Source organism: Phasianus colchicus, chromosome 5 (genome assembly GCF_987193195.1).
Source record: "Phasianus colchicus chromosome 5, bPhaCol1.hap1.1, whole genome shotgun sequence".
Lineage (NCBI taxonomy): Eukaryota > Metazoa > Chordata > Aves > Galliformes > Phasianidae > Phasianus > Phasianus colchicus.
The window spans coordinates 19,658,795-19,681,111 of record NC_143440.1 but is presented as its reverse complement, the minus strand read 5'-3'; the positions used below and the strand labels follow the sequence as shown (position 1 = coordinate 19,681,111).

Sequence of the window (22,317 nt, the reverse complement as noted above, 5' to 3'; positions counted from 1 at the left end):
GATGAAGAATATCAAAAGGTCCCTTAGCATATAGAGCCTTAAGGAAGACTCCATCAACAAAAGCCAGAGTGAAGTTTAAAAGCAATTTTTTCACCTTTCACGGGGTACACATTCTCAGGCACTGCTGTACTACAGATTCAAACAGCATTCTCTCTTCAGAAGGCTTTACAAATTAAAGAGAAGGTTTCAAACAGATAATTTGCCATATCAGTACTGAATAGAATTTACTTGTTGGCATCATCACATGAATTTGAACTGTCACTCTGAGTCTAAAACCTTTGTTTGCTTACACAGTCTTCATCAGAGCTTGTGCAGTCCAAGTAACTTGTGGTCTAAAATAGATACCAATTCCCCAGAACTTCAATGGCTTCTGCTCTATTGCCAAAACAAACAAACAAAACAACAACAAAAAGAAAAACAACACAAAAAACCCTCAAAAAACCCAAATTAACAAATTCATACTTTCATTTAAAATAAACTGATTGAATATATACTCAGAAAAAAGGCAACATGTAGCTAAGAAATTTTTAATTGTTTTATTTCAGAAACAAAAGAAAGGCAACATAATCCGTTTACCAGAGATCATGAAACTTACAGATTAATTCTTGCATACTCTTTCCCAAAACTCATTAGGATTTTCTGTGTCAGCAAGAAACATTCCCACCCATTTGTACAGCTCTTTCATTTCCCACCAGCCTGATCATGCAATTATCCCAGACAAATCCCAGAATAAAACAGATCATCATTTAATATAATTTTACTTTATCACACAGATGTTTTTTCACAATAGCTTAGTATGTAAATGAGCTGGAATAGCTTTCTACAATGTTTCTACTTAACAGTACTTTATCAATTTTTTTTTTCAGTCTATCTGTATCACTTCTCATAAAGCTAATTCGTGCTTGAAATCCAAATCAAGAAGTATCCCTACTCAAAAAACAATCCAAGCTAGATCTGCAAATGCACCAACTGTTGAAACTGATATAATATTTGCTTAAAAGCTAGTAGCTGAGCTCTAAAATCTTTTATCATCATTCAGTGCTTCTCTCAATCCAAACGCTAGTAAAGCAATATTAGCAGGCAAGCAAGAAAAGGGTATATTTCATATTGAGAGCAATGTTGTGTAACTAAGATCTGGACTGATTATATATATATACTGATCTCTCTCTTTGGTAAGGGAAGAGGGAAAAGTAACAGACAAAATTATTAACACTTGCTGGAATTATAGACGCATGGCAAATTGCCTACGGAGCACAGTTAGAAAACATTTTTACTCTATTAGGAACAGCTTCAATGGGTAATGGGTATGACAAATTTTTATTCTAAATTCCAACCATCAGCTTGAACACTAGTTACCTCATAACTGGGTGATACTTTCAAGTACATTAAGAAAAAGTACTTAGGATTTTTGGCCTCTAAAAAAAAAAAAGTAGCTTAAGCCATGGCTTTGTTGTATGAACGTACTGTAAAACATTCAGCCACTGACTGTACTTTCTTAGGCAAACACTACACATATTCATGTATGATAAAACCAGAAATTCTGTAATTATCATAAAACTTAAGAGCTCAGGATACAGCTAAAATATAAGCACTTTCATTATGTCTCAGTTCATAAGACACTATTAAAGATTATACTCCAAAATTGTAGATAAAATATCAATATGCTAAAGAAATCCTTTCAAACTATCAGAAGAACGAACACTTCTCAATCCAGAGGGTTGCAATTTCTTTTTGTGCTGATTAACTAAATTGCAAACAGTGTACAACATTTCAATATGTCTAAAATCAGATTTTATCCCTTTTATCCCTACATAGATGAATGTGCATGCATACAAACAGACAATTTCAATTAGACTTAGAATTTTGAAAACCAGCGCTGGCTTAAGTAACAGGCAGCAACATCAGATTACAGCAGTCAAATAACTTCAGGAGCTATTGGGAATAGTTTAAGGCATCTAAGCTTGTAAATCAATGTATTTGGAGGTTAATATTCCACACATTTGGAAAAATCAATGTTTTTCAATTTAAATACTTGTAAATGAGAAAAAACATTTTTCTCTCCCTATGGACTTGTAAGATGTAATCGCTTTGATTGTAAAGTCTATGCAAGTAGAAAGTAACTGCCCCCACCATTTCCCTTAGATCAGTTATCTCTGACACTGCATTAATAAGCAGAGATTTGTTATCTTCAATATGTGTTTGGAATGAAAATTACATATATGAGATAAGCTTCCTATTCAGTTTCATTTTTTACAACAGGAATGAGAAATAACCAATATTTTACCAGAACTACTGCATAGGCATTATTTTTATTCAGGAAGACAAAACAAATTCATAAGAAAGCACCTACAAATACATTCAGGTAACTACTTTACTAGAAATTCTAAGTAATATCAGCTTTTTAACATGAACAAGTTTATCCATAAGGATAATCACAGTATCATTATTTAAGCCTTATTGTGAAATTTAGCCAGAGAAAGTTTTACATTTAAAAAAATGGAACAGAACTTGAATTTATGTTTGCTCTTAAAAATGAAAGCTTTTTAATTGGTTTCCTTGAAAACACCATGTTTTTAGCAAGCAGTAAAGCACTAGTCTTGAAAGGCACTAGGATTGTTAGCTTGTGTTACTTACTATTTCCAGTACAAATACAGGCACTTGAAAGCTTAATAAATCAAGCCTGTAAAAAATTTGTGAGGAATTCCGCCACATTCAATAGCATTTTCAACAGGTTGTCCTGCAGCTGTATGGACGGTAATTCTCTGCAGCACACTTCACAAGTTGGATCTCTCTTTGGCAGACACACGAGAAGTGGCTTGTGTGTACGTCCTAATTACATCCTAAGAAGAGATACAAGAGAAATATTCAGAGCAAGTTCCATTAAAGCAGTCACAGAAATTGCAGGAAAAAAGTACAACTGCACAATAATTTCTTATTCTGTGTAGTCAAGAAAGTCCCATTAAAGTGTTTTTTACCACTTCAGAAAGTAGATAATCGTTTGGTACGAAAAATCAACCTGAACACCTTGCAAAGCAATTCCACTTATTTTCCAAACCTTTGGAAAGCAATTAACTACATTAAATTAAAATGTTGATTAACCCATTTTTTTTTTTTTTAAAGTGACGTTCCCTCATTTTGTAATTCCACATGCATTGACTTCTCCCATTTAAAATCAAATGCAAGTTAAAACAGATTCTTCATTCTGGTAAACATACGAATAAAACTAAAATATTTGGTTCAACAAAATTCAGCAACACAAGTCATTAGTGCACCTTTTTCCCAGTGTCAGCATTGTATTTGTCCAGCAGTGCCTGAATACGTGCGCCATAGTCAGGATGGACATCAGTGAAGTTTTTCACCTAAACAGGAAGACAACATAAAATGCAATAAATTTCCCCTATCCTGTGTTCTATAGTCAGAATATATAGGAGGAAGAAAAGAACGATGGAAAAGCTTTTTCAAAATAAACAGTTTGATTTTCAGCAAGCAGAAAGCAGCAATGAATACAACGAATCATTGTTTCTTTAAGGATATATAAAAGACCTTTCCTGAATTTAAACAAATCATCTGATTTTTGAAGTGCAAAGGTAAACATAATGACATCCCTGGTGTTCAACATCTAATTTTTCTCATTAGGAACAAGTCCTTCCAACATATTCTACATTATTTATACATATTCACACATTAAAATGTTCTGTATTTGCAATTACTGCATAAGAAAGAAAAGTCTGCAGATTATCTAGAAGCAGAATTCCTCATCTTTGTCTCCATGAGCACAGTGCTATTTTGACAAAGTTGCTAGACTGCCTGGAAGACTGCAAGAAAAAAAAAGAGCAAAGACTGAAAGCAAACAGATTACTTACAGCTCTCTTTTGAATGAAAAGTTGAGCATCTTTAAGATGATTAGCAATATTTTTACACAGCCTTTGGCGTTCATCCTCCTTCAACACCTTGAGATAGAAGTCTCGCACCTTATAATTAGAAAATAAATTATTTTGAAATTTCCAAAAGCAAGTCATTCTACCAGCAGCAGCCCGTTATTTTGGATTCATTATTATCAAAGAAATAATAGCTATCACTAGTTACATTTAAGGCATTAAGGCAACATTTAAATTCAACTCCATAAGCAACCAATTTTTGCCGGTTTTGTTCTCAACCCCAGCAAATGCACTGACGACCCTTTTCATTTCTAGCTTAAAATCAATGATGCTTACCTAGTTAACAAAAACACGTATGTACTGTTGCACTCTAAATTAAGGAACTGGAGCTCATAACATTACATGCATATTCTAGTTTTGGTGTCTGCATAGACCAGTTGCAGGAAAACTGAACACCACTCTCTCTAGATATGAGTGCTCAGAATATGATGTCAGAGGTCTATAAGAATTTATTAACAGTCCTGTCAGCAAGAATTCAGTTATTAATCATTATTAAGCTGTACAGAGATCTTTCATAATTTCATAAGCACTTAATTTCAGGTTAGCCCAAATGCAAAGATATTAGTGTTTGATTGATCCTTATTAATATTGTTTATACAGACTATATGCTCATCTTCTGTAATAAGCAGTATAAAGTCCCTTTACGCATCATACCTGAGACACATTATCTTCATCTGCACTACTGAAACGCTGCACATCTCCCGAGACAGACATGCGGCTCTCCTTCACAACAGGCTGATCTTCTGGACCAGTAAAGCTATTTGGATAATAGTTCGGGGCACCACCTGAAGAGGGAATACAAAAAAAATTAAGAAAATTAAAATAAATAAACAGAAATAATCTAAAAATCAATTTTCCGATTTTGATTCACCTTACTGAAAACAGTTATCAATATATGGTTATCAACAGCAGCATTCTTCTAGCCAGCATTTAAAAAGCACTTAGTACAAGAAGAATTTACATAGATCTCAGGATAAAAAAAACCTGCTGTTCCAAAAATAAGGAATTCTGGACATTTCCTCTACACTATTGCTCAGAATTTAAATAAAGTCATAGGAGTCATTCAAAATTTTAGTCCAAAGGCAATGAAAACATACTTCCGTCTGCTTATTTGAAATCTTGTTGAATTTGACCCTTACACAATTTATTCTCAACACAATGAACTTACAAAGCTTCTTAAATGCTGCTTTCAAGTTCCTGTTTTCCAAACATTTCCACTTCCTCCTTTATGAAGTTTTTTTCATAGCCCAGAGGAATGCATGGTTTTGGCATGAAATGAAGCTCAAGTACATACTTGTTTATGTTTAGATACAAGTCAGTCAATACTGGGCAAATACTGACAGAACGTATCATGCAACAGAGCTGAATTTAAAATTCTAGTCTTGGGATTTACATTCCTGCCTTTCAGTTTCTTGGAAACTGGTGGGAAAAAATGCAGATATAGACTTATTAAAAGATTTAGGCTCTAATTTTTAGAGCAGAATTTTGCCTACAAGTACAAACAAAGAAAAAGTAATTATCTTGTGAAACCATTCCAAGGCATACTTAATATTAAATAATTAGTATTTTAGAACTTTTCAATTCAAACTGTTAAAACGTTTGTCCCTGGAAGTCTTTGAATTAACCAATTAGGGCCGTTAATGAACTAATTTGACTGGCCATGCTCTCCTGCAAGTCCCCTTTCTGAAGACGACCAATCTGTAAACTTTTCAACCAAGTGAAGCTTAACGTGCGTTTTAAAGCTTCTAAATAAAACTAAATGATTTCAAATACACTCTTTACACAAATGTTCAAACAAAGTCTGATTTTCTGGATTAATGCAAGAGATATAGAGCCATTATATGTATGTATACACAGTTTGTATGCATACATACAACATACATATATTCAAATTGCAAATGAATATTTTTCACAAGTGACAATTACACACATAAAATTTGATAACCAATTTGGAAACATCAGCTTCTTGATACAAGACAGAAGTTTAGTAACCACCATCTACGTAGTTTTAAATAGTTAAAAAGACGTTTATGTTAACATGCTTTCGTAATGTTTCTCGCAATGTAAAAAATTAGTCAAAAAACTATTTAATAAATATCTTTAATCTGCTGTGAAAAGCTTTAATCCGTGTGAAAAGCTGCAGTAACTTCAAAGATATAATACTTAAAAGGATTTCTATTAATACCTTGGTTGTCAGACACACACATTGGCCCATCCCTCTGATAATTGGCCACACGAGCCCTGTAGGGGCAATTCACAGGAATTTGCAGATAGTTTGGTCCCAGACGATGTCTGTGCGTGTCAGGATATGCAAAAAGACGACCCTAAAACATGCATCACAGACATTACTAAAGCTCTGTCAGCAAGTAGCAGTTATGAGGTATATCCCAATTAAAATCATTATATACTAAACAGTAAAAGGCAGAAGACTGTTTCCTTAGCACATTTATATATTCTTGACATAATTTAAAGCACCTTCAAAGTGACACAGACACAAACTGACTTCACAAAAATACCTGTGAAGAACAGCACGTGGAGATGTATTTACACAACTTGCTATTTCCTACCAATTACCAACAAGTTTGTTTCAGAATACTAACCTGGTCCTGACACAGGAGAAGAGTTACATGCCTAGAAATTAAAAATACCACAACAGTGCTAAATAGCAAGGAGTAATACTAGTATTTTCCTACTTGTAAGCAATTTTCAAATTTAAGTTTAAATTTAAGATTAGTTCTGTGTTTCAGAGCATTTGAAGTCCACTTCTCACACTCAAGCATTCTCAATTCTAAAATATTTTATATAGGTAAGCAAGCATTGCTGCTGAGGTCTTATGTGGTCTTGTCAGACCAATAGATTTCCTACCAACAAGTTATTGCAGATACCCTCTAAATTTTGGATTTTCTATTCCTTTAGTTGTTTCCGTTCTCTTAGTATTTAAACACTGGATAATCATACCAACAAATTGTGATTATTTAAAGACAAAAATTCACCTGCTTTCCATCGCTCCAGTTATTTTACTGCTGTTACATAAAGCGATTGCAATGCTTTCAGAAACAAAACATGAGATTTCACCTGAGGAGTACTACACAAACAGTAGATTACCTGCAGCATCTTATCAGGGCTGGGTTCAATACCAGGTGGCATGTTGCTAGGATCATATGCCATCTGTTCTACCTCTGTAAAGTAATTGACAGGATTCCTGTTCAAGACAATCTTGCCCACCGGAATGAGAGGGTAGTCACCATGTGGCCAAATCTATATCAGAAAATGCATGCATTAAAATCAATGTGATTAGTATTATGCAGCTTAAATAATAAAACAGGCAAGTGCTGCTTAATAAAAGTTTCAAATGAGAGAGAATACATTATTGAAGTAATTCCTACTTTGCTAAGACATTTTAGGGAATGTGTCTTCTGAAATTCACACGGAGCATTCGTGCAAATAATTTCATCGTGGCATAATCCCAGAGCACTTGATTGCTTAAATGAAATACCCACGGGCACTTGAAAAGATGCCTAGGAATGCAGTATTGTATGTGGAACTGGTAGCATGATTGTTTTCCACTACTAAAAAAATGCAACTAGATAAACTAGCCTTTCTTTTGTCATGCTGCAGTTTCAAGGTCAGAAGTATTTAGACGTTTTGGGGGTGGGCAATATTACAGAAAAAATGTAAGTTCACATTACTGCCTTCCAAAGTGCCATTCTTTGGAACAGCAACTGGAAGTCTGACGTGAAACAAGACCAACATCAGGACCACACAGTGCAACTGTTTCAGCAAGGAAGAGTAAGAGAGATACCTTAGTCAAATCAAAAGGATTAAATGGGAATCTCTCTGCTTCTTCAAAAGTCATAACTTGAATGTAGAAAGACCAGGAAGGATAGTTTCCATTTGCTATGGCGTTGTAAAGATCACGAATTCCATAATCAGGATCAGTAGCAGCCAGTCTTCCTGCTTCTTCGACAGAAAGATTTTTGATGCCCTGATCAGTCTAAAAGCAACAAAAGCAGTAGAACTGGGTATTACATGCAGAAGTTACAATAATAATAATAGCAATGTGTTTTAACAAGACTCAAGAACTAAGAGCATGATGTCCCAGTCTATAGCAATATCAGTTTGGGTAACAATACAGTCAACAGCTGGTTTCCAAATAAAAATGAGCTCTCTTATAAAACAGAAATAAAAGTAATGCTATGCCACATAAAAACAAACATGAAAATACGATCTCTACAGCACATAAAGTGAAGATATTTCTTCTTTCCCCTCACAGGATGGAGTGCTCCTTTACTGTCCCATCATCTCATCTCTTCCCACAGACCATGTGCTAAAATAAACTGACAGAAGGGTAGCGGCCCTCAATGCTGAAAGTCCAAGATTCACATAGAATCCATCTTTTCAGATATTCTTTTGAAATTTCTTTTCTTCCCCTTCAATTTCTCTGACATCTTCAGCATGAACCATATCGTCATTTTAATAAGCTTCTGACAACTCAGAGACTAAAAGCTGCTATGCAATCCCTCTTAGTTTAGAACAATGGTTTCTCAAACCTTGGTTCAAGAGTAAGCATCCAGGCTCCACTAGCTGAAGTTTAACAAGTTAAGCAGATCCACTGTCTTTAAAACTGAAGGGAAGTTGTTTGCAAGCGAGATGTGCTATTGAGTTATTTCCCAACAGAAGTAGGAAAGTTCTACGAGCTTCAACCACAGAGCTCTCAGGTAGAGGATTATATTGTTTGACTTTACACACATCGATGTAGCAGTTCTAAGGAACATCATCTATGTACTTTAAATGCATGCAACTGATTTGAAAACACACACACACAACATATGTTGAGTATATAACACTAAGTAATTCTCTTCTGAATTAAAGTAGAAGTTAAACTCAGAGCATTCAGACAATCTTTGAGTTGATTTTTTAATTCAGTATAAAGTCTACTTCCAATAAATAAGTGGAGAAAAAGCACACCTTAACATGGAATTTGCAGTAAACGGCTCCCCCACTAGCATTAATGAGTTTAAAAGTATGAGATCCGTATCCGTTCATATGGCGATATCCATCAGGAATACCACGATCACTGTACATTAAAGACACCTAAAGAGAAGAATCCAGCAATATTAGCTCATCCAGTTAATTAAACAACCACTTGAGAATAAGGTCACTTACTACATGATATGCATCACTGTAAATATTTAACATTAAAACTTGTATCTACATCCTAGAGAAATTTAAGTTTCTAAGACTTAATAAACCAAGACTGCTTAGGTTTTGCACATGCAACAGGGATGCCCACTTTTAATATTAAAGGAAAAACACATCAACCTAGTGATAATGTTACGATTTTCTCTATAAGCACAGAGCATGAAAGCATAGATATTTAAATAAAATTTTCTATAAAATGAAGAAAATCTGGAAATTTAAGTCCTGAATAACTAACCCGTCAGTGTCCTTAGGCAATAAACATAGCACCAAAGTTATTCAGAATGCTTTTTTTTTCCGGTTTACAGTCAGAAGCAATGCCTGCTGCATCTCCATTCCCAAGCAGTAGTAACTGGAAAACTCCTATATTAATTTGTTCATTTTAAAAAACACAACTGCATTTCAATTTTCTTTAGCTTTTCTAATAGCATTCTTCTTTATATGCTAACATTAATATACAGTTTGTTGTTAATCAGCTCTCCCATGGCTTTAGTATTAAAGAATCATATGAACTTTCTTTCCGTCTCTATGTAAAATATGATCACAAAAATGGGAGAAGTCTAGCTTCTTCATAGTCTTTAAAAGAAAAAAAGACAAAACTAGAAGAAAGTACTAATGGCCTTAGGAGGTATCAAAGGTATTATAAGCTTTTGACCATTACGGTGCCTAAATCACCATGTAGGCTTCCAGACAAAACAGTTTCAGTTAAAAACATGCTGTTATAACATGAAATTCAAGAAGAGAAACTTACTTGATGCAAAGACTCGGGGCGAAGACTCAAGAAATCCCATACCATATCTGCATCCTTCAAATGAGTCTGAGGGTTCCTCTTTTGGCTATGGATGAAAGATGGAAACTAATTTGTCCAGGAAGGAAAGAGAAGAGAGAAAAAAAAAAGTTTTATTTCATATCCCCAAATACATGGGATATAATAAGCAAAACCTTGTACAAAACAAGATCAACAGTTTTATTCAGTACATTTTTAGCTATTAAAGGAACAAAACATTGGAGGATTAGAAAGGTTTAAGAAAAATCTTCTGTTGTCATTTACTTCCTGCAACCAAATTTGTTACCCTAATTTTACTGATTTGATTATGAAAGCAAAATTTTAACATTAGGATAAACAGGATGTTCAAAGACAGAAAATGCTTTCAACTTCTGTCCAATAAAATGAGAGGCAAATGTTCTTAAATTTGCATATAAACACTAGTGAAGCTGATCAAACTGGAAGTTTAAAGCCACTTTGTATTAACTTGCTGGCTGTTATCCTGTGGCATGTGCACTAGCAAATAACTAGGCATGTGTGGAAGTAGCAATGCAAGTAATCGAGTATTAGCTCTTATTTTTATTTTTATTTCTTAAGTATCACCTTTTCAAGTTAAAACCATTTGGAACACCTATTGGATAGAATTTAAAAGCATGTCAAAACAACTCTTGCTTCTCAGTAAAGCAAGAATAAGGTATAAAATAACTTTTAGTCTCTTCCACAAAATACTATCATCTTCAGTGCTTACTCACCAACATTGCATCCCGAATAAAGAAGATAGGTGTATTGTTTCCCACAAGATCCCAGTTACCTTCTTCTGTATAGAATTTCATTGCAAAGCCTCGAGGGTCACGAACTGTATCAGCTGACCCAGATTCTCCAGCTTGAAGAAACACAAACATATACAAGCATTATGATAAGAAACCAAAGTATAAAACTATGAAACTTGAGAATACGCCGTAAGATCCTAAGAGAATGGTTTATGTTGTTGTTTATTTCTAATTAAAATCTATTACATTCAAAGAATTTTCTGCATATTTGCAGTAATACTTCGGGGAGTGCCTGAAGCGGCTGAATTACGTAAAGTACATTATTTTCTGTGCATCAAATCCCATTGTTAAAGCTCTCACTTGGAGAACAGCAATCTAAGCAGCTTACCCAGTGAAAATGCAACTTCTTACAGAAGAGTCGCAACACTTAAATAATCCCTTGCTTTATCCAAAGCAATCTTTTCAGCAGGTGAATTTATATCACAGCAAAAGTACCCTCCACCATATGTCAGCAAGTGTTCTGGAGGCATTCAGCAACTATTAATGTTAGCCACCATTAAGAAATAACTAGGACACCCATTATCTCTTTTAAAATGATTCTGTCTGCTACAAAATAGCTCAGAAGAAACATGTTCAAAAACAGCAGGAAAAGGAAAGGTAACACTGCAACTCCCCACTTCAGCACTATCTACTTATCAAGCTCAGCTACATGCCTTTTCTCCCCAGTAGAATATTCCAGAGAAAGGCCAGTAAGCCAAAAACTACAGGTCCTTGAGATTTTTTTTTTTTTTTTTGCTTCTTCCTTCCCTTTTCCAGTGCTATTTCCAAACTAAATATTCATTAGAATTTTTTTTAAGTATAATAAACTGTTCTAGTAATACACACCTTTCAAAAGATCCTTTTTTTTTTTTTTTAATCAGGTATGCTGTATTGCTTTGTAATGCATACTTAACATTGCTAATTCATGCATTCATTCTTTAGCAAAAGAAACAAGATTGTTTAGATTATTGACTATTTATTTCTACTTGCCTAGAATACACTTAGCAGCATTCTTCTCCAGAGCATTCCTACAGTATAAGAGATTTCAGGTCTTCAAATTTAAAGAGTAAAACTGCAGTTTGCAAGTGTTGACCGTGATCCCTCCAGAAACAAAGCTTTCCATCAGAACCAAAAATAGTACAGACTACCCTTTCTTTCATATTCCAGGGGAAAAACAGTGGGCTGATGCCACAAGGCGTAGAACCAGCTCACTATTGTTTAAGGTCTTAAAAATTAAATAAAACACACAGAGGAGGAAACACTTCAAATATCTTAAAGACAATGTAAGCATCCTGCAACTCAAACACTGATATCAGTGTTAACAATGAGATTTTATATGTACATATATATGTGTATGTATGTACGTATGAGATGTATGTATGAAGATGCACAATTTTAGAGCCTTACCAACAGTGGAGAACCGTATAGCAATTGGAGTTCTTTTTCCAATGTGTTCAAACACTTTTGCCTTGCAATACTTGGTAATATCATGAGTCACTTCAAAATAGCCAAAGGCACCTGAAGAAATATAATTTCAAAAAATCAGATCTACATAATTTCCTTTCACTAAGAGCACATATATTATTCAATTATTGTTAAACACACAACATTAAGTTAAAAAAAAATAAAACAAAACATGAAAATATACTGGTTTAAATCTCTGCACTAAACCACCAATTTGTTTTTACAGATTAAAATTTACATCACACAATCTAGTATTTGCACTGTGTGCTCCCCCACTCCCATCTTAACAGACTGCTAACAGCTCTTGGCAGCAATACAGATCTCACTTCTACTCTACAAAATAATAAACAGTAACTCTTTGGGTACTCTTCTGCCAAGATTTTATACATTTACCTCAGAGGAAGATAAGTATTTCTTTGATCTTAGTAAATGTTGCAGAATGAATGGTCCATCTTTAAACAAGGCAAAGCAACACAGTTCTCTCCACCCTACAAAGACGACCTTTTCTACAGATTTATATTACAATAAAATTCAGTCCCATTATTGTTTAACAGCAACGTGTAACAGAAACCAGTGGTGCTAGTTCTACATGACATTTTTCTAATTTAAGTATTAAAGATCATCTTTCTTTGGCAGACTGATACGTCAGGTTTTAAAGAGTGAAGTTTTTAATAAAAAAAAACACAGAAACAAATATTAAAACACAGATGGCTAAGACACCCTTTCAGAGAACAGGGTAGTATGAAGCAACAGACAGATGAAGCAGAGAGTACAGTGAATAGTACAATATTTAAAATAAATCAAAGGGCTATAATTACATTTCTATATTTTTAATAGTTTCACTGCTTTAAATTTCAGCTTTGACCCTTGGCATAATGAGTGGTATAAATTTAATCAAGAACTGCAGATTTATAGCACATTAACTGTTTATTATAATTAAATTATTGCAGGTATTTGTTGTGGTTGGTTGGGTTTGTGGTTTCTTGTTTGTTTTTAAAATCTCACACACTTGATCCATTTACCTTTGGATCAAAGACCTACACATGGTTTTTCTAAATCAGGCCTTACCTGCTGCTCTGTTGTTAATTAAATTATAGATTATAATACAATTCAATCCAACTGTACTGATATGCCACCTCAAAAGCTTCTTAAAACCTGATCCCACTGAGAGAAAACTGCATTTATAAAACATACCTGCTCCCTTTGCATGCACAACTCTTTCAGGAATCCTCTCTCTGTCAAAATGAGCCATCTCATCAGTGAAAACAACATCTTGAACAAGAAGAGGTCCACGTGGCCCAACTGTCATAATATTCAGTTTATCCCCTATTGGATTGCCAGCAGCAGTGGTCAAGGCATCTGGCTTCTGAAAGTAAGAAAATGACTATTAACACTAGAAATTGAAAGCTCTCTATCTAAGCCACATAATGCACATATCTGTGCATTAACTGCTGTGTCACAGGACACACAAAAAAGTATGTATCATGGTTTCAGCTGAGATAGTTTTCTTTGTAAGGGCTTATATGATGCCACGGTCCGGATTTTTGAGGAAAGCAGTGGTGATAGCATGTTGATGTTTCAGTTGTTGTAAAGCAGTGCTTACACAGAGCAAGTGCTTGTTAACAAACAAACTAACTTTTCATGCTGCTCTGCCAGCAGGCTGGGGTGCACAAGGAGCTGCTCAGCCAGCACAGCTGATCCAGACTGACCAAGGAGACATCTCATACCACACAGCATTATGCTCTGCAATTTAAGCCAGTGTAAAAGTGGAAGTGAAGCCGTTTGTCCTCCCAGAGAACCATTACACACAATGAGTTCTGCTTTCCTAAAGCAGCTGAACATCTGCTTGTCAATGGGAAGTAGCAAACGAATACCTTGTTTTGCTTTGCTCACATGCATGGCTTTTGCTTTACCTAGCAATCTGACAACTCACAAGTTCTCAGGTTTACTTTTCCAGTTTCCTCTCCCATCCTATCCAGGGAGAGCGAGCAAGTGGCTCTGTGGTGCAGAGCTGCTCACTTGTGACATACCATAACTCCATCCTTCCAGCCACCCAAAGTGGAGCATAAAGGGTTCAAGACGATGACAGATTTGATACAAGTGGGGACTGCACTAGAACCAGATGTATTAGTCTGTTTAGCTGCTATCAGGGCTTACTTGACTTACTGCACGGTAGGATTTTGGTGCTTGTTAGTGGCTGCTTTTGCTCTGCCATTTCCTCTACTTCCTTATCAGCTTGTTTTGCTGTGCCAGTGAACATTCTGATAACACCTACAGCTTGGGCTGGTCAGGCTGGAACTCCAGACTGAACTCTATTCAGAGGGATTGTGCCCTGCAGATAAGCCCACACCTGTGGCCATGGGGAAGACTGCACCACAGCAGATACACCTTGCAGTGTCTGTGGATAAGGCCACGTGAAAGTACCTCAAAGCATCTGTGGATAAGAACACAACAGCAGGTGTGTCAGAAGCAATCTCTGAAGGGACCGAGGCCCATTGAAAAAGCCACACCACAGCAGGTACACCTCAAAGTCACTGTGGATAAGTCAGCGCCACAGGATGTATGCTCCTGAAGAGGCTACATTCTATTAATAAGCTCACACCAGAACAGGCAGACCTCAAAGCATCTATGGTCGTGGATAAGTCTACAGCATAGCAGACAGACATCCGAAGGGATTGTGGCTCACTGTAAGGTCAGGTAGAAGCAGGTACAATTCCAAGGGACTACAGCTAATAGGCAAACCCAGGCTTGAGCAAAAGCAAGGAGAAGAGTTCATTATGTCACACCGTACAGACTGGTTTGAAAGGACCGAAGGTAGAAACTGTAACAGACGCAGCTTTAAAGTGTGTAATCTACGGGTTGAGCTGTGTGTTACAGTTAAGTCCAACAGCAGGAACCACGCAAACCAGAGGATGAAGATGCATTAGAAAAAATGTGGGACTTGAGCATGCTGTGGAAGAAGGGGTGGTTACATCATGGTTTTGACTGGGATAGAATTTATTTTCTTTGTAGATATTCACACAATACCAATATTTGGATTTTTTAATGGAAACAGTGATGACAGCACACCCATGTTTCAGTTGTTGCAGAGCTGTGCTTGCACAGAGCCATAGACTTTCCTCCTTCTCATGTTGCCCTGACAGCAGGAGCTGGGGAGACACAGCCAGGACAGTTGACCCACACTGACCAAAAGGATGTCACACAACATCTGCTTGCCAAAGGGAAGCTAAGGAATGAATTCCTTGTTCTGCTTTGCTTGCACGTGCAGCTTCTGCTTTACCCAGTAATCTGTCTTCACGCCAACCCATGAGTTAATGCACTTTTACCTTTCCAAATCTCTCTCCCACATCACCTGCAGAGTGAACAAGTGGTTGCATGGTGCTGAGCTGCTTGCCAGGGTTAAGCCACAACTATATGCAAGAAAATTGCATATGATTCTGGAATACTTGCAGAAATCATAGGGCTGTAAATATCAACAGCACTATACCTACGGCCACTTAAGAACGGGAGTTAAAGCCATATACAATGACAGAATGTCTTCTATGGTTCAGAAGTATTTATCAAAGCTTCATCTTTCTTCAAGTAAAATACAATGCGGTGATTTTAAAATGTAAGTTTCATTTTGACCCCTCTGCTGCTCCCCTGACAAGAAGGGATATGGGAGAAAAAGCATGAAAGAGAGTAACTACTGAAAAGTAGTAAGGAAAAAAGGGGAAAGTAACGTCAGTACAGGGATGAAGTCACAAGGAAAGATTTGTAGTCACAGAAAAGACTAGAAAGTACTCATGAATGGCTTTACTAGTTTGGAAGACCTGTGCTAATAATATAAGCAAGAACAAATCCAAGGAATGGTCATCCTGGACTCATAAGCCACTGAAGGACTGGGACTGCCAGAAGCACTGCTGTCAACAAACATCCCGTCAAAAGGGCAGGAAATAAGAACTTTTTGCCTCTTTAAATCAATTGCCTGAAAAAGACCATATTTCTCCTCATTCCCCCCTTCCTTCCATACTGTTCCCGTAGCCCACTCCAAAGCACTGCTTGTTTGTACAGCAGGAGTGACTCTGTACCAGAGGAGAAAAAACAGCCACTCTGAGACAACTTTAAGAAACATCTACTGGAATTGTACAGCACTATTCAGTCTCTACTTCCACTTTTCTAAATACAGACATATAAACTCTTTTCCGCTGGTGTGTATATCTGTGCTACGTATTAATATGCTACTCTAAAGGTGACAGTGCTATTCTACAGGGTACTGCATTAAAACACAACAACAACAACAAAAAGGAACGGTAAGCCAAAGGAATAGATGCTTTAATTAAAACATTATCTCTACTTTGTCAAGGGAAAAACGGAAAAGCAGAAGCTGTTGTCAATATTATTTCTATTGATTGTATGTCACATACTTATATTTTGATCAGTTTTAAATCAAATAAAGGGATTTTACTGCTCACTTTGAGAAACCACCCGGTCAGACTGCATAGGAAATTTTCCCATCCCGAATTATTCTAAGGGTTTAGTTTCTTAACATGATATTCTAACACGCAGACACCATACAATTTAGCACCCCTAAAAATATAGAGGATAAAGCATAATTAAGAGGTTTATAATTTGAGGTGATTGTTTAAGTTGTCATTTTACAGCTGATTTTTTTTTTTTTAATTACAATTTTGATATATTAAAGTAAGCAGTAGGACACTACCATATTCAAGGGACTTCAGGAAAAATTCATTTATCCATTCCAGTCATTCAGCCTAGTTAACGTAAAATACTCTGCTTAGAGATAGTCACTTTGCACAAGTTAGTGCAATGCAATTTTTCAGTCATTATCCCAAGCCTTTTTCCATATTAGGGTATGAAAGCTTCAAGCAGCCCATTTTGAAATCCATTCTAAGCCTCTGCTTTGAAAAGCCCTTTCTTCAAACATGAAATGGTCTGCAGATATGACTATAAAAAGCTCACACATCTTAACGTTTTTAAATGAACTTTTTGGTCAAGAAAATTTTAGTTTGCATAGGGAAAACTTTTTTCCGCCCCTTTGGAAACCCAACTACCTGCACTATTTTTTCTTTGATTTTCAGTCATTTTATCAGCTGAAAATTAATCAATTTTTTGTTGATGACTACAAAACTCATTTAAGACAGGAAAAGTTTGTAATGTGATTAAAAGAAATCCCAGCAAGTTTCACCATGTCCATCAAGGCACAGAGAAGTCATGCTGACATAAGAGCCCCGCTCATCCTTTCAAAACTGTATACAAATTCTAAGCTCAGCAGCAGGACTATAACCCATATACCTACAGCCTTCTGCTCTATGTTGCCCTTGCAAGACACCAGTAATGGTCATTAAGGATATACAAACAATGGCTCTTTTCCCAGCCTTAAAAAGAAGTTTTTGATTCATCTGTGGTTTCATAATACCTTCAGAACAATTACTGAAAAGGAGAAAACTGTATGTCAGTTGGAAGCTATGTATGCAGTAAAATATAAAAGGTTTGTAGAGATAGTACAGCCCTTTTCAAATTGACAGGTCATTTCATTATCTGTTTCTTCCATGATGCAAACATAAGACCACTAGAAACAGCTAGAAATACATCTTCTTGAAACAAATCATATTAAAAAAAACTTAAGATTTTCATGACTGCAAGGTCTTTTTGTGTAGGCAAACTTTCTGAGAGGTTCTGTCCAATATTGACACTAGAAGTACAAACACTTCCAACTGGCAGGATATATATAGTCGCCTCAGTTTCAGGATAATGGCATGCAGGGCACACAAAACAACTTCCATCTCTGTGAGGGGAGAGAAGGAAAACCACGTTAGTTTTAAGAGAACTCTCAGACTACTTTCGGAGCTGAGTTTGATGCCTGTATTTTCAAATGGTTGGGAGCTGCATACAGTCGAAGCCCTAAAAGATAAACATGCAGATTTGAAGCCACTGTCGCAGAAAGGAAGGAAACAAAGCCAGGAGGATTTTAGTCACAGCTGCTGTAAACACCATACATCAAAGTGCATTCTTCCAGGCATTACTGATACTTCGCACCTCACATATGTCACTTTAAAATTCTAATAAGTCACCCCTACTTTCCCTCTTGAGGTCTCATGACTCCTTATGCAACACAGGCTCCGTGTTAACTCCCAATCCTCACATTAACCTTGGCCTATATTTAAATGCTGTTTCACTACAGAAGAGCTGGCACTAATACAAACGGCGTTAGCTGCAGTACATGAGAATACTATAAAACATGGTGGAATATGACGAAGCCACAACAGATCGTCAGAGCATTGTTTACATAGAGTGCTGTGTAGAACGGAACCAAGTCAGGGATAACTACGAGCAGTGGGAACTACGGCAGCCACCCGTGTTTAGGAAGGCTGCCGTTCTATTCAACCAGTAGAAGGAGCGTTTAACACCACATGCATATCCTGTCAGCAGATTCCGAGCAGCAAAGTGGCACAGGGGTTCGCTGAAAGGGAACGGCAGCGAACTGGTGCGGCATTTACACCCTCAGCCAAGCACTCTGGCACACGCTCTGCCTTTGGAAGGCAGCGCCCTATATTGTTGTTTACGCGATTTCAACCCACCTCTCACCCCAATGCAACCTGGTAAACACATCTCCACGCACTGCTGAGCGTCCCTCACGGTTTGTACCGTTCCCTAATCCGATTTTCACCGACTCTTACCGCTGCGGTAACAGGACAGCCGATCCCAGCCAGCCTCCCGTGGGGGGAAGCGTCCCCCAGCCCACCCCGGGCACGGACCAGCCCCAGCCCCAGCCCCAGCCCTGCCCAGCAGAGGCGGCTGAGCCTCGAGATGCCCGTGCCAGCGGCTCCGGCGCCCGGCTGGCAGCCGCCCCTTTTTGGCTAAAGGCAACTCGCCCTCACCGTGCCCCGCATTACAAGGTTTCCACCTGGCAGCCCTCCGCCGGCGGCGAACCGCCCGACAGCTCGCTCCCATCGCAGACCCCGGCGGTACCTGCGAGCCCCGCTGGCTTTGCCACCGCTTCAGCTGTTCTGAGGCGACATCCCGTCCGTCAGCCATTTTGCAAGCTTAGAAGACCCCTGGGCAGGAAGGGCGCTGCGGTGTGAGAAGAGCACGCGTAGGACGGGCTTCTGAGACTGGACTCGCTACCAACCTCGGAGAGTCAGTCCCACCGAGCTGCACCGCGCCAGCAAGTAGCGGGAGCGACCGCACCCACGGTACCTACTCCGACGCTGCGCCCACCCCCTCGCCGTCCCGACCAATAACCCCGCGTCCAGCGGGCAGCGCGAGCTCTGAATGGCTGAGAGGAACGCCAATCAGGGGAGAGGGGTGACCCCCCCACCCCCGGGGTGAGGTGCTGTGCGCGGACGCCGGCGGCGCCCTGCGACTCAGCCTGGGGGCGGCGAGGGTCACGTGGCTCCTCCCCGTGGGCTGCGAAGTGCTGCCTCGTTCGTTAGAGCCGGGGTGCGTCTCATTAGCTGTGTGTAGCTACGGTTTTGTTACGCGTTTTTAATCTCGAGGTCCCCCAGCTCTGTCGAGTCACCGTCCCTAGAGGTGTTAAGGAAAAGGCAGATGTGGTATTGCGGGACGTGGTTTGGAGCAGCTACAAGCATGGGCTGATTGCTGGGCTACATGATTTTAGCGGTCCATCCAACCTTAATGATCCTATGATCCTCTGAAGGGGGGAAAATGCTTTTCTGCAAGGTTAGCTTTACTTCTGAACGGATATAAAAAGCAGCTTAACTCATTATTTCAATAAGATAATTCCCTATCAGGTAGATAGTTACTTAAGGCCTCCGATTACAGGTCTGGACACTTCTAAGGATTATCGTTAATGGTTCTCCATTTTCTCAGTGGTGAGAACAGCAAACTGCTCTCTTCTCCAGTCTCACTTGGGATGGTTTTTGTCGCTGTCTCAGAATCTCATAATCCCTTCTACCTCAACAAGAAACTCAACATTGTGAAGAGTGAGAAAGGACACCCCTATTCTTACTATTTCTTGTTCTAAATATACATCAGACTACTGCATCTTCTTTGCAAGTACTGATCAACTGCACGAGTAAGAATTCTGCTGCATTCAGAACATATCTGCTAAAAATAAGCAGAAGAAAATCCACAAAGATTTAAGAACTCTTCATACGAAGCAGAAAATCCATATAATATCTGCCAAAACAAACAAACAAAAAAAACAACCCTAAGCTTCAGAACAAGGTCTTAATCCACAGTAAACTTTATTTTCAAGATTTTAGGTCCCATTCTGCAACTACAACTGTAGGCCTCACCATCAGCCATTTCTGAGAACATACTGTGATCATTTCAGGTACTCACTCAGACTTAAGTAATATTCTCCTCAACAGCTTTTATGTTTTTAAGATGACTTTTTCATGTTAACAAAAAAAAGTCTTCTCAGGGAGACTTAATATTAGGAGTGCATCTAGGCATTTGTTAGAATCGAGCAACTTAAATATGATTTTGTTTAACCAGCAAAATGAGGGAAACGTGGATTTCATTAAAAGCTTTTGTTTGCTTTTCCTTTAAAGTTTAACATTCCTTGTCAACAAACGTGTGTATATAAGCTTGTTTGATACAAACCTGCTTCAAAATAAGAGTAACTTTAAAAAAATTCTCTTCTCTCCAATAAAACCTTCTTGTTATAGTTGTAATGCTCGAGAAAAACATGTATATATACATACTTGTATGTGTACAAAAAGAACAGGAGATTAATTATTGGCTAATAAAATACGCTAAAATACAAGAGAAAGCAGGTAGTAACATCAATGGCACATATTTTCATAAATTTTTGGTTTTTAGTTTTATTAAAACTAAGTAAATGCATTTGATAAGAAAGGTTATATCCAGGAGTAAGATAAACATAAAGCAAGTATTTTTATCTCACATTATGGAAAAACGATCTGTATCTAAAGTAAGGAAAGTGGTGAATACTGGTTTAAATTCCACAAGTATCTTGCTGTGGATATGTTAATTTATTTCCTCCCCCTTCTATTATGATATACGATTCCTGAGGCATTTCATTTGCCTGGGAAAACCTCCTGTTATATATGTATTATGTAAATAAACTTCAAACAATTCCAAATTAATCACCTCTATTTACCTGGGGAGACTGGTTCTCTGTTGTTGTGTGCCTTTGAGACATAATGCAAACCACACTTCATCCTCAATTGAGATTTTCTGAGATTAAAACTCCTAATAGTTTAACATTTGTATTTTTTTTTTCTATAAAGTGAGTTTAAGCATGAACTACGAGATCAGCTTCACACATGCAGTAATATAGTACATAAGCAATATGTAGTGCAGTCCTTTAAACTGAAGAGAACGATCTAGAGTTAGTTTCACAGGATCATAGAAGGTTGGAGTTGGAAGAATAAAAGGTCAATAGTATCAGTTGATTTCCTAATTAAGTTATGTAAATTCCTAAAGTTTTCATTTCACAAATATCATCCACCTTGAATGACTGACTTGGCACCTACCTCCTACTTGAATTTTAATCAGATACACAAATGTGCCCACATGCCATATATCTTCTGAGTAGGTATACTCAGAGTACCTCTGCTACATGGGCAAAGCATTTAGCTTCAGCACGGAGCACAGTGGCCATTTGGACTTTTATTGTAGAGACTGAGAGAAGAGCAGGAGATGATTTCTTTTTTAACGCTCATTTTTAACAAAATGAATTATAATCCAGTACACTAATCACATACTTAATTTCTTCGCCCATCTACTAATGATATTCAAACTTAACATCTTCTAGGGAATCCAAACCACCATCTAGAGATGAGGCTTAGTTTTGTTTTCCACCTGAACTTACCTCACACATCTTTGTGTTTTGCAATTTCTTAATTTGGGCAAGCAGTACTTCTGATCATCACTGTTAGGAACTTGTTTCATATTTTGTGCTGAAAAGAGAGCTACAGTATAACTAAAATGAAGTCAGTTGTAGAATAAGAAATTCAGCCCTTTTCACACAGTGAGGCTCTCAAACACATATTTAGTTGGATATCTCAGTTTTCTATTTTTATTCTTAGAAACTTAAAATTATTATTTTATTAAAATTTTATTTAGTATTAATAAAATTATTTCACGTCAAATAAAATTATTACACATCATGTAAATCATATAAATACAGTTTCATTGTATTAATGTG

At 37.4% G+C, this 22,317-nt stretch overlaps 1 protein-coding gene across 1 annotated transcript; it reads right to left on the bottom strand.

The window, feature by feature from the left end:
- Nucleotides 1–517: 517 nt before the first annotated feature.
- Nucleotides 518–19,413, bottom strand: CAT (catalase). Its single transcript, XM_031593334.2, has 13 exons — nt 19,149–19,413; nt 13,371–13,542; nt 12,120–12,230; nt 10,656–10,786; nt 9,889–9,993; nt 8,907–9,032; nt 7,741–7,932; nt 7,044–7,196; nt 6,124–6,262; nt 4,593–4,723; nt 3,864–3,971; nt 3,273–3,359; nt 518–2,840 (listed from the first exon to the last, which is right to left on the bottom strand). Exons 1-13 carry the CDS (start codon nt 19,212–19,214, stop codon nt 2,775–2,777), a joined length of 1,587 nt encoding a protein of 528 aa, XP_031449194.1. The 5' UTR covers nt 19,215–19,413; the 3' UTR covers nt 518–2,774.
- Between the last annotated feature and the right edge of the window lie 2,904 nt (nt 19,414–22,317).

Excerpts from the sequence above, each read along its gene's own strand:
- CAT (XM_031593334.2), bottom strand. The coding sequence starts at position 19,214 with ATGGCTGACGGACGGGATGTCGCCTCAGAACAGCTGAAGCGGTGGCAA. Across the intron at positions 12,231-13,370 it reads TGTGCATGCAAAGGGAGCAG|GTGCCTTTGGCTATTTTGAA; the intron begins GTATGTTTTATA and ends ATATTTCTTCAG. Across the intron at positions 3,360-3,863 it reads TTTTCATTCAAAAGAGAGCT|GTGAAAAACTTCACTGATGT; the intron begins GTAAGTAATCTG and ends CTTCCTGTTTAG.